Source organism: Xenopus tropicalis, chromosome 5 (assembly GCF_000004195.4).
Source record: "Xenopus tropicalis strain Nigerian chromosome 5, UCB_Xtro_10.0, whole genome shotgun sequence".
In the NCBI taxonomy this organism is placed as follows: Eukaryota; Metazoa; Chordata; class Amphibia; order Anura; family Pipidae; genus Xenopus; species Xenopus tropicalis.
In genome coordinates, this window is record NC_030681.2 from 99672925 (window position 1) to 99686148 (window position 13224).

At 37.8% G+C, this 13224-nt stretch overlaps 1 protein-coding gene across 3 annotated transcripts in view; it reads left to right on the plus strand.

Moving 5' to 3' along the window:
• clcn2 (chloride voltage-gated channel 2) overlaps window positions 1–13224 on the plus strand; it is a 66399-nt gene that overhangs the window by 13813 nt on the left and 39362 nt on the right. For 2 of the 3 annotated variants that reach the window (XM_002935146.4, XM_004914409.3), the window contains exons 2-4: window positions 8750–8900; window positions 11544–11675; window positions 12949–13077. In XM_002935146.4, coding sequence (XP_002935192.2) covers window positions 8750–8900; window positions 11544–11675; window positions 12949–13077 — 412 coding nt within the window. Of the gene's footprint in view, window positions 1–8749; window positions 8901–10253; window positions 10438–11543; window positions 11676–12948; window positions 13078–13224 lie in introns of those variants that run through there. The other variant, XM_012963379.2, reaches the window with a different exon arrangement.

A 13224-nucleotide genomic window follows, 5' to 3' on the forward strand; every position in this document is an offset into this window, starting at 1 on the left:
CAGTAGAAAGGACCCTTATAGCCTCCACCTGGAAATCCAATAACACCCTCACAATTGACACTCTAATCAGCCGTATTAACATCCAAGTTTCAAATGAACAGATGTTCAACCAATACATTGCAAAATTCATCAGGTTTCAAAAGGACTGGAACTCTTGGCTAGTATTTGTCCATAATATGGATCTCAACAATAATCTACTTATTAACCTACTTTTATAACCTGTATGCCTGAGTGAGTATGTATCAACAAATATTCTACTCACCACTAACAACAACCACTTATAGCACCTCTAAACGCAAGACCTTGATTGATAATATGCACATTTTCTTTCTACTTTTTTTTTTTTTTTTTCTATATTACACTGACTGTTCCTTATTGAAGATGGTGACTTATCGAACAATAGTGGTTGGAACCATTGTTATTTTCTGTGTTGTTAAATACAAATGAAAACCATTAAATGAAAAAATTTGAACAGTTTGGGAGTCCAGATACAGTAGCTAATGGCATTATTCAATAAGTGTACAAGTGGCCAAAGTTGGCACCTGATGCTTCCCATTATGTCAACTGGTGCATAGCTGAAAATCTCCAACTGAAATCCAGCCCTTGTATCATTATTGTTAGGGGCAAAGTGCAGCAGAAGGTTGATAGTCTCTGTTTGCCACAGACATATGAGAACAATAGGTACATTTTACACAATGGGTTTATCTTCAGTTTATTATGAGCACAGAGATTCCAACACTGACTGATATAACCTTATGGATTTTTTATCGAGGGGTTCTGCTTACCGAAGCATGACAGTGATACATCTTGGGGCAAGAATGGATTTAGGACTGTATACATGTCTGGGAAACAACAACAGCACAGTTTGTTCCAGGAGGAGGCAGAGACACATCCCAGAATGTATAACAAGGCACAAATATTTCTCTGTGTGAATAATGCCACAGTACAATGAGAGAACACACATTTTTGCTAACGTCTATTGAAAACAATGATTTGTGTTAGAAAAACTCAGTCATATGTGGCTCACTGCTGAAAACACAAGTAAAAATTCTTGGGATTTGTTATCTGGAAGGCTTGGGAGTTTTCTGGCCAGATTATGTTTCATAATCTGTAGCACTGTGCTTGTTCAAATAGGACTCTATGGGAAATAGCAATGCCGGGTTTCAGACCTTTTCACATAATAGACCTTCATACCTGTGTATATGAATTGTATGCAATAGAAAGAATAAAACAGTGTTATTAGTCTTTCATTGTTAGACAAAAGAACACATATTCAATTAATTAAAAAATAGTTGGAAAAGTTACATCTTTTTAATTTAGATCAGTGATCCCCAACCAGTGGCTCGTAAGCAATATGTTGCTCACCAACCCCTTGGATGTTGCTCCCAGTGCCCCAAAGCAGGTAGTTATTTTTGATTGAATAAAAACAAGATTTACTACCTAATAAAGCCTCCTGTAAGCTGATAGTGTGCATAGAGGCTTTTTATGGTGCTTGTGTTGCTCTCCAAGTCTTTTTAAATTTGACAGTGACTTACGAGTAAGAAAGGTTGGGGACCCCTGATTTAGATGATATAAGGCCAAACAGTGTGTGGTGCATTATGCAAATAGCTCTGCGCTCCAGAACAGAGGACATATAAATACAGTGCTGACTTTTCTTGTGCTCCTTAGTGCTCTTCCACATTCACTTCCATGATATGGATGGCCCTTTTCTGGTATATAAACAAATTGTTGTAAAATTGTTGTAGGAATCTAAGTGATAGATTCAGTGGAGAAAATTGCAAAAGTCTATGCATTTGGGAAATAACCAGTAATCCAAATCAAGCCGCGCACATATTAAATTAAATAACCAGACATGTAAAAGAAGTGTCAGCTGTATTGAAGGAACAAATAAGAACCTGAAAGTTTTACACTTTTCATTCCTTAGGGCACCTTATCATAGGTGTTAAAATATGTGCATGCCATTAACACTCTTTATTGGACTTATTAAAATTTGTCCTTGAGTGGTATATAGTAACATACAGTATGTAGATAATAAACTTAGCTGTATTAAGCAACAAACCAGCCTGCCCCAACAGCATCCAGGGAGCAGTTTTGAAATGAGAAAAGAACATAAACTGTAGAGGGCCTGAAAAAAATAAGTAATAAAAAATTAAAATAACTATAAAAGTGCAGCAGCATAATCACTCAGGCCAAGCTGTTGCTGGTGTCAGTGAGATAACATACTGACATAATTTTTAGTTGCATTCTGGAAAGAGGCACAATAATATGACTGCTAAATAAAATATAAATAGTAAAAACCATCTAAAAGGTTGCTTAGAATAGATTACTTATAATATACCAAAAGTGAAGTTCTACTTTAGCAAATGACTGGAGGCCCCGTTTTTTCTTTCCTGCTAGAAAAGATTTTGGAGAAATTTTTAGTAAAGCTTAACAGAAAGCAACATCCATGTGTGTAATGCAATGACAAATACTTATTGCTGACACTAAAATGCTCATATATCAGTTGCAAAAATGTGAAGTAGAATAACATTTGGTATTGCATGGTAGCCCGTAATGCTTCATTGATCAAATTGAATAAATTGCTACTATGTGTTGTCTCAAACCCTGCCGTGGCCCTTCATCTACAGCATGCTCAGGGACAGCTGCTGCATGACAGAACAGCCCACATATTAAAGGAGAAAGAAAGGTAAAAACTAAGTAAGCTTTATCAGAAAGGTCTATGTAAATACAGCCATAAGCACTCACAGAAACACTGTACTGACTCTGAAAAAAAGATTTCTTGTGTCTGTAATTCCTGTGCCACAGACACGCAACTTTCTACTTTCTGCTCTCTTCTTCCCCCCCCCCTCAAGAATGCTAAGAACTCACTCCCCCCCCCCCCCCTTAGGAATGTGGTTCTGAGCCAATCAGCAGGAAGCTGACTCATAGGGGCTGATTTACTAAGACACGATTTCGAATCCGAATTGGAAAAATTCCGATTAGAAACGAACATTTTGCGACTTTTTCGAATTTTTTGCGATTTTTTCGGCGTCTTTACGATTTTTGCGTAAAAACGCAAGTTTTTCGTAGCCATTACGAAAGTTGCGCAAAGTCGCGATTTTTTCGTAGCGTTAACACTTGTGCGCAAAGTCGTGCCTTTTTCGTAGCGTTAAAACTTAAAAGTCGCGACGTTTCGCGCAAGTTTTAACGCTACAAAAAAATCGCGACTTTGCGCAACTTTCGTAATGGCTACGAAAAACTTGCGTTTTTAAGCAAAAATCGTAAAGAACCTGAAAAAATCGCAAAAAATACGAAAAAATCGAAAAATTACCGATCATTACGGAAAAAACGCAATTGGACGCATTCGGCCCGTTCGTGGGTTAGTAAATGTGCCCCATAGTCTTACTAACTGAGCATGTTCACTTGGTCTGGGTGTCAGTGCAGTAGTGAGGCTTAATGGGAACTTTCTTTACACAGCTCAGCATTTTTTCTTCCTGTTTGGCTTCTGATTTTCTGAACAGGTGAAATATGGGGAGACTTAAGGGCACTATTGAGAGAACTGAAGGTATGCCTGCAGCTTGAGATTAACTCTTTACTAGTCTTTCCTTCTCCTTTAAAGCTGATAAAAAACAGTGTGTTTGGTCCTAAGTTAAACTATTAGCCAATATAGCTGCTGTATGTTAGCCAACACCTGGCTTTGTGTGTGTTTATGTTTATATTTTCCTTAAGTGAACACTAAGTGAAGAAATTGTATCTTAAATTACTGCGGTACAAAATGAAAAGGCTACTGTGTTAACTAACAAAGAACCATGCAAGTGTGTGAGCAAACAAAAGAAGTACTGAAGCACAATAAAAGGTCACCATAAACTAGTTAAAAATACAGTAAGTGCTGCCAAATTCTTGTGCCTATAAGAGTAGCAAATTTCCAAAGGGTATCTAAGGAACTGATCCCACTGGTCATCTGTAAGGGCTCCCACGTCTACCTCCCAGCTTCCCCTGGCGGTGGAGATCATAATCAACATAAAGAGATTTTTGTAAGTGTTTATATTACATTTTGTCCCAAGGTGGTCAGTGTATCAATCAAAGGAGAACTGGCTATAGTTTTAAACTTGTATGAGTTTGAGCCGTTAAGGCTAAAGGCAGGTCCGTGGTAAACTAGCTGTTCTAAATTTTCTCGCAATGGCATCAGTGGCAGGCATGCTTCAAATTTTAATATCATATGTGCAAGGTACAAGGTTTTAGCCTGAAGAAATACTATAGGAGAGATAACTGGTGATGTTTTGGTAGTTGAGGCTGCCAGCCATGGGGCACACAACAGATAAGCTGTGTAGAATAATAGTACATTTAGTGCTTAACTAGAGACCTAAAGAAGGGTCAAACATAATTCATGGATTTTCACAAAAATTCTAAATGAAAGCTTCATTTTCTGGTTTAAAAAAAATGATATTTGTCGACAAAAATAGTCTGCTTGAAGTGATGGTTGAACAGAAACAGCTTTGCAATGTAATAATTTTACTGTGTAGTGGTAGATTTTCTTGTATCATAATTATGATCTTCTTTCTAGTGGGAATATGATTAGCATATCAGATTGTGAACAGAAAGTACTACTGCATGATGAGAGTTATAGTTTACCAATAGCTGGGGAACCGCAGATTGCAATGATGCCATTGTAAACAGTAGAGGGAGTTATGACTGCATTTGTATCCACTTTACTATAATAATAAATGTTCTAGAATATATGTTTAAAATGTACAAAATAAATGTTTATTTTAGTGCCGTTTTTGAAATGATGGTGTCTCTCTGTGTCTCACATGAGTTATTTATTCCTGTACTTGAAACAGAAATAATTAGTAAATTCATTTAAATACATTCTGCTTCTAACATAAATGTGTGCACTTTAATCTGTGAGTGACGATAAACCGTGTACATGAATATATCACCTCTCCCTAACACTATGGGGGCAATTTATCAGTGGCAATGCCCATTATTTATCAATGGGCAATTGAACATATTCTGATGCAGTAAGACATTTTCTTAAAATTAGAAATGCAGAAGGTGGTATGTGTGTGTGGGTGGGAGATGCGAGTGTAAGGGGGGGGGACCGAGTGTGCAGGTCTGAGAGCCTGCAGAGGGGGCGAGCAGCCTTGGGGCACACCACTTCATAATCTGGCCCTGACAACAGCCCCTGTATCTGACATGTGTAGTACCACAAAAGCCAACTAGTAAGCAGCTAAAAGAGTCATATAATTAATATGGTGCCTGTAGAGTGGGGGTTTTAACCTATGGGCTGGGACCCAAAAATGGTTCTCCATTCTGATAGGTTGGGTCTCCATGATTCAATGCAAATTTTTTGTAAAATTAAACACAGTGATAAAAAAAACAGGAGGAACAGCTCCCCAATGGCATTAGTCAGGTTTTTATGTATCAGAGAATGCAATACCTGTCTCAATATTCTTTAGTATTTGTCTAAATTAAATGAGTGGAGTAGAACACTGATATTTCCAGATTCTTTTAAGGTGTACTTGCAGTTTTAGGCTTCAATACCTCTGTGGTCACATCCTTGCTTTTCCTGTCATTATAATTCCACAAGCTATGTCACCTTGCAGCCCATTGGGAATGTCAGGGGACCTGTATATACAAAATATGGTAATTATGTATAGTCATGTCTTAGTAGCAACTGAAACAGCCATCTTATGTTTCTTATGATCTGAGAAATGACACCAGAACATGCAAACAGTTTTTTACCTGCAGTATGTTTGGAGTATAATCGCCCTTTGGCAGCAATACCCTTTTCCAATACCAGTTTCCTGGTCCCTTGACAAAAGTTCTTCCAGACATAACTGGTTCAAACAAGAAGGGTACAGCTATGCAGGAGCAGTGAAGTTTGGCCAAGTTTATGTGGGTTAATGCTGGATCTTACTGGTCCTTTTAATTGCCAGATTAAAGGGGAAGTTCATGTTCAACACCACACCACACATTTTCCTTTTTTTATTTACATCATCAGTGATGCAGAATATTTAATGATTATATAGATGGTATGACACTGTTAGACACTTTTAGGTTTTAAGAATATTCAAATTTGATCTTTTTTTAATTGAATTGCATGTATTATTCATGAAAAATAAAATGATAATTAGAAAGGGAACAATATATAACACCAAAGAGAAAAGGGGGTGTCGAAATGTATCAAAGAGAGCATTTGACATGAGCTGAAAGAGAGAATAAAGAATGGTACATGCTTATCTACAGTATGTATTCAAGTTCAGGCTCTGCTTGGTCAGTTGTAATCTATGTACATAGACTGTATATGAGGTTGAACGACTATATATATATATATAAAGGCATAATTCCTTTCTGAAACGCTAACTTTTCATATCGTTTAGTATAATATAAGATAATATAAGATAATAGGTTTTTCAGGGTACTTTTGTACTGCATTCATAGAACTTATAATTGAAAAGACTGTTTATTCAATACACAGTATGTTAGTTGTGCAGTAATGGGAAAACTGTCTTTTTAGATGGTTACAGGGGTGTTAATACTGTAATAGCTTTTGGGAATAACATGAAAATCATTCAAATGTAATTTTGGTAATCGTTAATGTATTAAGCAGTAACCTCTCTAAATACTTATAATACTGTCACTCTTTTATGTAGCATAAGTGTTGCTTCTTTATGCAGTAAAGGAGCAGATTTACAAATTCACTGAAGGATTTTGCATTATCACTTATGTCACAAAACAATCAACTCTAGCTTTCCATCTTATTTGCTTAATTTATAAGAATAGATAAGGAAGCAAAACTCAAGGTCAATTAGGCAAAAGTTTGAAAAAAGCTGACTAGTTACAACCGAAAAGATAAGCGTTCTGATTTATGATAATATTTCATAACTCATAACATATTGTAATTGTTTCTAAGTTGGCTGCAGCCTCAGGAAATTACACATAGCATGCAAGATAAGAGCTGGAATAAACATTTTAGAAGTGTGATCTACCTGGCTTGTGAGATTTACAAGCTCCTTCTGACAGATGGGATAATGTATCACTGGTGGAAATCTCCTCTTCTGCTGGTGATAAAAAGCCCCAAAATACCCCCCCACCACCACCACTGTATGCAAAACACTTAACATGCTTTGATCCCAGGTAATTGCATGAAAATGGCTTCTTCTGAATTTTTGTGTGATTACCCAGGATAACTGTAAAGTGTTTTACATGCAGAAGTTCAAATAAATGCAGGGGTGGGGGGGGGGGGTGTTTTTGGTGTATTATAACCCATGGGAGAGGAGATTTCTCATGGGCTATACAATCCTTAGTCTGTCAGGACCCTGTGTTGATGTCCTAAGTTTTCATTACACCACTGCCTTCACCATCTTATATGAGTGTGCACTAACAGGCACAGGATTACTCTGCTAGCACACATGTATATTAAGTGCAAAAATCCATACGTACGCGTTTTAACCTCTCCGTGTTTTCTGTGGTGCTTTTTTACTCTTTGCTTGTTTGCTGTTTTAATATATTTATTTCAAATTTGAGTATAAGTTTGGGGAATAGGTTTCAAACTATTGGGCGTGTGGGAATTCCAGACAGTCAAGTTGAGGTCTTTGGTGATTGCTCATTTCTTTAAGATATCACTAGAAGACAAGCCTAATGGTGAATTAGGCTAGTGGTATACATAGCGTTCTGCTCCTGTCTGCCCTGTGTTGTGTGCATGGATTTCGGCATAGGAACACCAAACTATGTATTCTGCCCAGTGTGCATGCTTACATGCCTGTCAATGCACAAACCACATTTTCTCTGCTGAAATATTTACACCTGAGGAGAAAACTATGTGTTTGACACTGTTAGGGTGATACCACACTGTTTTTGTCCTTTAGCACAAACATACATATGGAGAGTTTGAATGTTATTATTATTTAGCTGTGTTGTGTGACTGATCTAGACTATCAGCGACACAACACAGCAGCCTTGATCAAGTAATTCATTTGCTTCCCAGATTATTAAACATAAGAACATGCCAAACCCCATAGCACTGTTACACTTTGCTGTCTGAGCTAGTTGAGAAATAGCAAAGAGCAGTGCAGATCAAAACCCTTGTTAAATTTATTTTTTAATAAAGTACCCCCTATTGTAAAATGTAGGGTATTATAAATCACAGATGAGCTCCATCACCTATTTTATGCATAATGCCAAAAAGTGCTTTATACAGGTCATGGAACTCCGAGGTGACTACTTATATCCTCATATTTACAACAGGGGGTACTTTATTTATTAAAATACACAAGTTTCAGTGAGTCATGTAACAGATATTACACAGCTAAGCTCCTATTATAACTGATGACATCACTAAGCACCATTTACAGCATATTCATGGCTCTTGTGTATTATAGTCTGATATATGCTTCTTCAGCAACCCGATTCTGGATATATTTAGATCAAGTAGGGAACCTATATGCTCTTTTACAGTTCTGTTGCAGCTACAAAAGATGCCAGCAACAGTGAAACCTTCCCTGGCATATGCCTCAGAACAGTGTGAAACCCTCACCCAAAACCTTCATTTATGCCTCCATATATTGTTATTTTAAGGAAATATAATTTTTTTAGTGCTTTATGCTGCCGGTTAGGTAGGTATTTGACCTAAATGTACTGTACCTGAGATTTGTTTTCCATCTGAAGCCTACAGGAAATCTATGGGAGCTTTTAGAAGAAGTAGAAATGGTGGTACTGTTACCTGAAACCTGTGGCATGACTGTTTTATCTTTGTGCCCACTTTTAGATGTATGGCAGGTATACACAGGACCTTGGAGTTTTTGCCAAAGAGGAGGCAGCACGTATTCGACAAGAGAGAGAAGTCCACAGACCTGCCACAAAACCGCAAACTGTAGAACTGCGAGAGTATGATGAGAGTCGCTGTGCCAAGTGCAAAAGTATGTAGCAAAGAAGATGTAAAAATGGACACAGTGTATTGGGTTTAGGATAAATTAAAAAAAAAAACAAAAAAAACAGCCCCTTTACCAGGTGATGACACTTGATAAACACGGGATTTTTTTTTTCCCTCGTTTTGCAATTTAGGATGTGTGCTGGAGTACAGTAGAATCTAAAGTCCTCAGAAAATGTTTTCTTCTAGTCTTCTTTCGTTGTATGTTGGGTATTGCTTGACCCATTGGCACTTAGCCTTTTATTTTTAGCCAAGGACGAGAGAAGAAAGTGTTTAACATTTCCTTTTGTATGGTCTTGCTTTGGATATAAATTACTTGGCTTGTTAAAATCTTTCCAACATGCATTGTACTGCTCCCACAGAAATTTCATTTAACTGCAGTCTGGTGCCGGAATAGAATTTCTTCAGCTCTCAGTTTGGCCTTGAACTGCTACACTAAGACATTGTTACTAATAGTCGGACCATATCCATTCAGTAACAGTATTCATTGTTAAAAGACCCATTCAGTTCATAATGTTTATTTTGAGCAGTAGGGAGTAGACCCTTCAGCAACGGGGGCACCTAGGGGGAGAGGGCTCCTGTGGTTGCAGGAGATGTGATAAGGTGATTTAGCATTTTGGGGGTAAAACCTCCCTTCATAAGGAGTGCAAGTCAGCAATGGTAGGGATAACTGACTATACAGAAAGGGCATAGAAGGTTACTAGACTGTTAGGGTCACCAACACTCACCTTCAAAGAAAGCTGTTGAGCCAATATCCTTGTGTTTGCAGCCAGTTGGGATGTCATGTATACTAAAACCACAAGAAAAAGAAAATGTATGTAAATTGCAGAAGTGCATGGGCAGAGGTCAAAATTCTCAAAATTTCCATAAAGACCATTTCCCATAAGTGCAGTTGCACTCATGTGGTAAATGATTGTCAGTTAGACTTATGCCATTGCCCTATGTATGAACAGCAATCCATATCTAAATTACTGATTATTGCTAAGCAACCCTGTATTCTAGGAAGATAAGAAAATGCAAAGGAATATGGAATAGGAATAAAAAAAAAATATAGAGTAATTTAATTTGTTTTCATCCCATGATGTGGTGACAAAAACAAATAGATGATGTTATGGTAAAATAATTATCCCTTTAACATTGGTAAAGGACTCAAGTTGGAAAGCTTTATGCCATAATAAGGAAAAAGCCATCATATAGCAATGTTTGGGCAGAATCCTGTATTTAAAGGACGGCACGTGATTTTTTCAACATTAGTTCTTTGAATAAGGCGTGTGCTCAAAATACTTTTTGCTAATTGTTTTAATTCGAAAATTTCTATTTTTATTATTTTTGCACTAAACAGGGCAAAATCTGAAAGTGAAAGTAAAGCCATATTTTGTTTGTATGAGCCCAATCAAAAGAAATCAGCGTTTCACTGAGAAGCCACTGTATAATGAGCTGCTCTCTATCACAAAGCCTATCAAAGGCTTCAGCTGGGAGAACAGAGGGAAAAGAAAATAGTGGCATGTGCATGTTTAGAAACCCTAGTAAGTCATTATTCAGTACTATAAAGATTGTAGCATGCTATAGATCCTAATTAAATATTAAGCAGCTGTATTCCTATGAATATTTTTATACATTTGCTTGCATTCAAGTATATCTGCACACCTCTGCAAGCAACCAGTTAGTAAGGTATATGCAAGCCAACACTGTTTATAAACAGGAACATAGTAGGGGTCATTTATAACTCCAGGAGGAGCCAGAGCACTGAGTAGCAGAAGAGCGTGCCCCTTAGTGCTCATTTGGGAAGCACTTACACCCCCTAATCTGCTGCTCTCTGCACTGCAGTGCTGGATGAAAAATCTCAGTGGTGAAGGCAGTGTCATAAGGCGCAGGTAACCCTGTCCTTACCACTTGCCTTACCATGTGCTTCCCCATGCCCACCCTCTGCCCAGTGTTGGCAGTATTAGGAAAGGGAGTTGCAGGTCTTTGCACTCTAAAACAGAGCCCAAAGGCCTGTGGCTATTTGCACAATGTCCCACACAGAGACCAAAGTGCAAAAAAATGTACAATTGCAGGCTTTTTTGCACACTGCATGGGGCATTGTAAATGAGCCCTAGTATTTTTTAGTTATGAAATTTAGAGGACTAGACCTGAGACTGAGACAATACGTATAAATCAATCCATGGTAATTTGTTTTATACCAATATGTACTTATCTTGTCTCTCTCTGCCTAGGGCTGTTTCACATTTCTTCTTTTCTTATTCCACTTGGTGTCTTGGTCAACCCTAGCCCAGTGGCTTTCTGTTTGTGAACCAGCTTTTTGCTGTCCATGTAGCTTTTGACTTATCTGCTCTATATAATCCAGTATTGCTTTTTGCATTATCAGGGACTTTGCAATTTACATAGTAACATAGTTACATAGGGTTGAAAAAAGACCAGTGTCCATCAAGTTCAACCCATCCAAGTAAACCCAGCACACCTAACCCACACCTACCAATCTATACACTCACATACATAAACTATAAATACAACCACTAGTACTAACTGTAGATATTAGTATCACAATAGGCTTGGATATTCTGATTGTTCAAGAACTCATCTAGGCCCCTCTTAAATTTAAATGTAGTTTGAGTGTTTCTTTCTTTTTCAGTCTGCTGTGTGCACTCCCAAAGACTTGTGCTCTCCCGAGTTGGGGAGGATTGGATTTTCCTAATTCTCCTGGGTTTGCTGATGGCTCTGGTGAGCTGGGCCATGGATTTCACAATTGCCATATGCCTACAAGGTGAGGAACAATGACTAACTGTCAATGCAGTAAATCAGGTCCTAAGTAGATCCACTCTGTTAAACCATATCTCTGTTAAAAGTGCTGAAATTCTTCCTTCACTTAAAGGAGAAGGAAAGGCAAAGTCACTTGGGGGTGCCAAAATGTTAGGCACCCCCAAGTGACTTTAATCGCCTACCTTGTACCCCGGGCTGGTGCCCCTGTTAGGAGAGAACAGCACCAGCCCGGGGGACCTGTAGCGAGCGCTTCCTCCTTCCTGCTTCGTTTTCCGGCAAATGCCAGTGATCGGCGCATGCGCAGTAGAGTGAAAAGCCAACTTTTCTTTTAAAGTTCGGCTTTTCACTCTACTGCGCACACGAGCGAAGGAGGAAGCACTGCAGCTACCCCGGGCTGGTGCTGTTCTCTCCGAACAGGGGCACCAGCCCGGGGTACAAGGTTGGCGATTTAAGTCACTTGGGGGTGCCTAACATTTTGGCACCCCCAAGTGACTTTGCCTTTCCTTCTCCTTTAAAGTTTTAATTAAGAAATGTCTTAAAGTCACAGTCTTCTTCCTGTTCTTACAAACACAATTAAAACTTTCACTAGTCCACTATGAAGCCTTTGTATAATGAGCTGCTCTTTATCTCAAAGCCCAACCAAGGCTGCCACTGGAGTACAGAGGAATTTGTATATACAGAGGGCTTCTCGGAGGACTGCTGATTTGTTTCAATTGTACTTTCAATGTCAGATTTTAGTTTAGTACAAGAAATAACAAAAAATATAAATATCTTAATTACAGTAATAGGTAAAAATATGTTTGTTACAAACCTTATTATATTAAACTAATGTTAATAAATTTATTAGTCCCTTTAACAAACCAGAAAGAGTTTTATAAAGAGGCATGTGAGAAATTGTATTAAATTTGCCACTGTCAAAGGGACTGCTATTCTCAAACTGATTTTTTATTACCAAAACAGCTTGCAAAATAAGATCCTCAGCACATTCTCAGAGCCTCAAGACTGGGTATAAAAAGTAGGGTTTAGGGAATAAGTCAAAAAATCTTAATAAGGGACTCATTCACATTTACATGAAAATGACTGACATTGTTCCTTTACTATTGTATAATATATTTGCAAGTTTTCTTGATGTATGCTATAATGAGTTGTTTAATATTTCCTTTCCTATTCTATACCTGTTTCTTCCTTGTTTCTCTTCATATCTTGCTTCTGTTTTTTTCTATCATATCCCCACACTGTATTTTTTCTTTTGCCAACATCTCTTCCCAATGAAACAGCTCACAAGTGGATGTATGGTGGCTTGGACAATAATGTTTTTCTGCAGTATCTAGCATGGGTCACATATCCTGTAGTCTTAATTACTTTCTCTGCTGGATTCACACAGATCCTCGCCCCCCAAGCAGTTGGTATGTATAACATAAACTTTTTTTCAAGTTTTTATAAATTTATTAGCACCAAAATGTTAAAAAAAACTAATACTTTTATAGTCTTTCCATTGTGGGCATTCGAAACCACTTATTGTGTTTGTCCATCCTGTAAATCTGAGAACAGAC